The 3,380-nt window shown below is 49.7% G+C and overlaps 1 protein-coding gene across 1 annotated transcript; it reads right to left on the bottom strand.

The window, feature by feature from the left end:
• Window positions 1-703: 703 nt before the first annotated feature.
• Window positions 704-2,058, bottom strand: LOC129146680 (class I histocompatibility antigen, Gogo-OKO alpha chain-like). Its single transcript, XM_054700210.1, has 4 exons — window positions 1,823-2,058; window positions 1,584-1,703; window positions 1,275-1,307; window positions 704-1,145 (listed from the first exon to the last, which is right to left on the bottom strand). Exons 1-4 carry the CDS (start codon window positions 1,962-1,964, stop codon window positions 1,102-1,104), a joined length of 339 nt encoding a protein of 112 aa, XP_054556185.1. The 5' UTR covers window positions 1,965-2,058; the 3' UTR covers window positions 704-1,101.
• Window positions 2,059-3,380: the final 1,322 nt, after the last annotated feature.

Genomic DNA, 3,380 nt, shown 5'->3' with positions numbered 1-3,380 from the left:
TAGAAGTTTTTTAGTTTCATGTGATTCCAGTGGTTTCTTTTTGCATTTGCTTCCTTGGAGCACAGAAGACATTAGGGGCAGTGAAAATACTCTGCATGATATTCTCATGATAGACACAGGTCATTACACATTTGTCCAACACCCACAGAATGGACAACACCAGAGTGACCCCTGAGAGAAATCATGACTGTGCGACTATGATGTGCGGGTCCATCACTTATAACCCACGTGCCAGTCTGATCTTAACACGTGATTTGGACATGATGTGTGAAGAGTTTTATAAATTGAGGAATGAAGTGTAATTTATTTTTGAAAGCATATTTCATGTGCATGCAAGGACATTGAAATAACACTCAAGGATACGCATAAGTCATTCCCTTCCATCCCCCTTCATCCCTGTCAGCCAGTATCTGCTCAAAACCAATTAGCAATTTATCTTTTCTTTTCTAAAAAAATATATCCATGCTTCTGTCTGCACAATAATGCTTGTTTTCCCGACAGTAAAAGAGTTCAGGCATCATAGAATGGGGAAACATTTGCATATCATGAAACTGATAAAGGACTGTATCAAGAATTTACAAATAATGCTTAAAACTCAATGAATAGCAAGAAATAATCCAATTTTAATAAGGACAAAAAACAGTTATAAATATAGCAAAAAAAAAAAAAAATTGACTTCCAGGCCACCCCTGGTGCGCTGGTAGTTGAGCACAGCACTGTGAAGCTGTCCGCAGCCTCTGCAGTGCAGGTTCGATCCCATCCAGCGGGCGAGAATCCCACATGGCGTGGCAGACCTCTCCTGTCTCACCCGCTGCTCCACTCAGCAGTGTATTTCATCAGTCTGCCTGTTCTGTTCCCCGCTACATCTCTGGTAAATCTTCTCACCTCCTGTGCATCTGGCCTGTACCCTGGTTCTTGTATGCACGAATAAATAGATCTTTTTATTTATTATTATTTATAGACATAGCAACTTATGTAGACAAAGAAAAATAAAATATGAACAAATGCTCAATATCACAGTTAAGAACAACAGTGACACCATCACACTGCTGTCCAGGGTGTGCACAACAGGAGCCTCATCAGGTTCATTGTAAAAGATCTTTAGGGGCTGAGAGACACATCAGAGCCCTGGGCACAGTCGCTGCCTGGTTGAGAACAAAACAGAACCTGGTCAGAGATGAGACCACAGGAGGGACTGATGAGGGTGACTTCCCCATAGAGTCCATTTACACTGTCCCCAGGGCTCAGGGATCAAACCCCTGATCCACACTTACCTGCAGCCTGAGTGTAGCTTCCTCCTTGTCTCCCTGTGGGAAGAAACATCATGGGAGACCAGGGAACAATCAGGTCAGAAGACCTAAAGGAATCTTTTAATCCTGCACAACAGGGGAGTTTCCAGAACTGTGACTAAAGACCCAGGTCAGGACTGGGAAAAATGAAGAAAGGAGGTGAGGGGGACAGGACCAAATGCCCTCTGGGCAACACACGTGTGTGTGGATGGTACTTCCATTAAATAGGCAGGGCAAGTTCTCCCTGGGATGTGAAAGCCCTCAGTAGACAAGATCTCCCACTCCCTTCCCTACCTGAGTGCTTCTTCCTCCACATCACAGCTGCAGTCACCGCAGCTCCAGTGAGCACAGCTCCAAGGAGAACCAGGCTAGCAATGATGCCCATGGTGGGGATGGAGGACTGAGGAGGGGGCACTGGAAGGGAAGGGAAGATCATACCCTGAGCTCCAGACCTTATCCTGACCTCTGAAGGGCTCCAGAAGGGCTCCTGATGGCCCTGAGAACAGCCTCAGTGCCCACATCCTCCTCCTCACCCCATCTCAGGACTTGGGGCTCCAGCAGCCCCTCATGCTGCACGTGGCATGTGTATCTCTGCTCCTCTCCAGAAGGTACCACCACCGCCGCCCACTTCTGGAAGGTTCCATCTTCCCCAGGCCTGGTGTCCACCAGCTCCATCTCCTGGGTCAGGTCCTCCCCATCTCGCTGCCAGGTCAGGGTGATGTCCGCAGGGTAGAAGCCCAGGGCCCAGCACCTCAGGGTGACCTCATGCTCAGAGGGGGGTGGTGGGTCACATGTGTCCTTGGGGATCTGAGGTGGTAAATCAGAAAACTCCCTTTGTGTTTCCTCCATGGACACTGAGGAATCCTCATGAGACCATCCTCACAAGGGACAAGACAATTGGTGTGGCAGGAATGACAGGGGTGAAGGATGTCCTGAGCAAACTCCATACAGGCTTTGCGGACTCCACCCCCACAACACTGGGAACTACAAATTCCATGATCACCAAAGGAAGGTTGCAAGGACCTGAGGGTGGAGTTAAGCAACTAGGCTCTCCATTTGGGTATTTAACCGGTCATGTGGCCAGGAGTCTCTGGGTTGGCAACCACGAGGCGTGCTAGGTTTTCGCCACCTCTGTGGGTCACTGGGATTCCAGGTCAGCGGAACGGGTAGGATGCATTTACGAACTTATCTCCATCTTTTTCTCCCTGAGTTATTCATTTCCCATTCCCCTTCCTGTGTAAGTAAACCTTTCATCAATCTTTTGTGTGTGTCTGTAGTTTAGCATTCACAAGTCCTCTTTAAGCACACAGGTGAGGACCCACAATCAGGAAACCCCATTTTATATCAGGGTTTGCCCTGTAACAGCTGAAGCATAAACTGTAAAAAACAGGCTAATCTGGGGAATCTGTGAGATTCTCCTATTCCTCAGAAAGTTTTAGAATGAGGAGGAAAACCCAGGGTAGGATGAAGCAGAGGGAGTGAACACAGACTTTTTATTCCTGACCTGGGTGGAAGGTGAATGACACAGAAAAGCAGGAATCACATAACTGACAATGTTCTCAGACCAGAAACAAGACTGAGAGAGAAACTGGTGGTTCTCAAACAGGCCCCTGGTCAAAAGGACCCGGTGACGTGTGATGTCAGGGACTGTCTGTCTTTCTCAGGAGAGACGGGATCCCTTCACTGTCCTTCAGGAGAAGCCGGAGTCTCTGGGAGTCTCTCTAGTGCAGAACATGAAACCCGGGAGTCCCCTCTCGGGACTAGAGAGAGGACTCATTTCCCACAGTGACTCCAGGCAGGGGGCACCGGGAGGCCTCCAGGCCCCTCTTACCCGTGCGCTGCAGAGTCTCCTTCCCGTGCTCCAGGAATCTGCGCAGCCACCTCAAGCACCTGCCCTCCACAAACTTCCTGAATTCCTCTGCCTCACCCAGGCCTCCCACTCGCGCCGGGTGATCTGAGCGGCCATGTCCGCCGCGGTCCAGGAGCGCAGGTCCTCGTTCAGGGCCAGGTAATCGGCGCCATCATAGGCGAACTGATCATACCCGCCAAGGAGGCGCCCGTCTGGCCCCACGTCGCAGCCAAACTTCTCCT

Source organism: Talpa occidentalis, unplaced genomic scaffold, assembly GCF_014898055.3.
Source record: "Talpa occidentalis isolate TD23 unplaced genomic scaffold, MPIMG_talOcc4v2.1 talOcc4.3993, whole genome shotgun sequence".
NCBI classification, from domain to species: Eukaryota; Metazoa; Chordata; class Mammalia; order Eulipotyphla; family Talpidae; genus Talpa; species Talpa occidentalis.
This window is presented reverse-complemented; position numbering and strand designations above follow the sequence as displayed.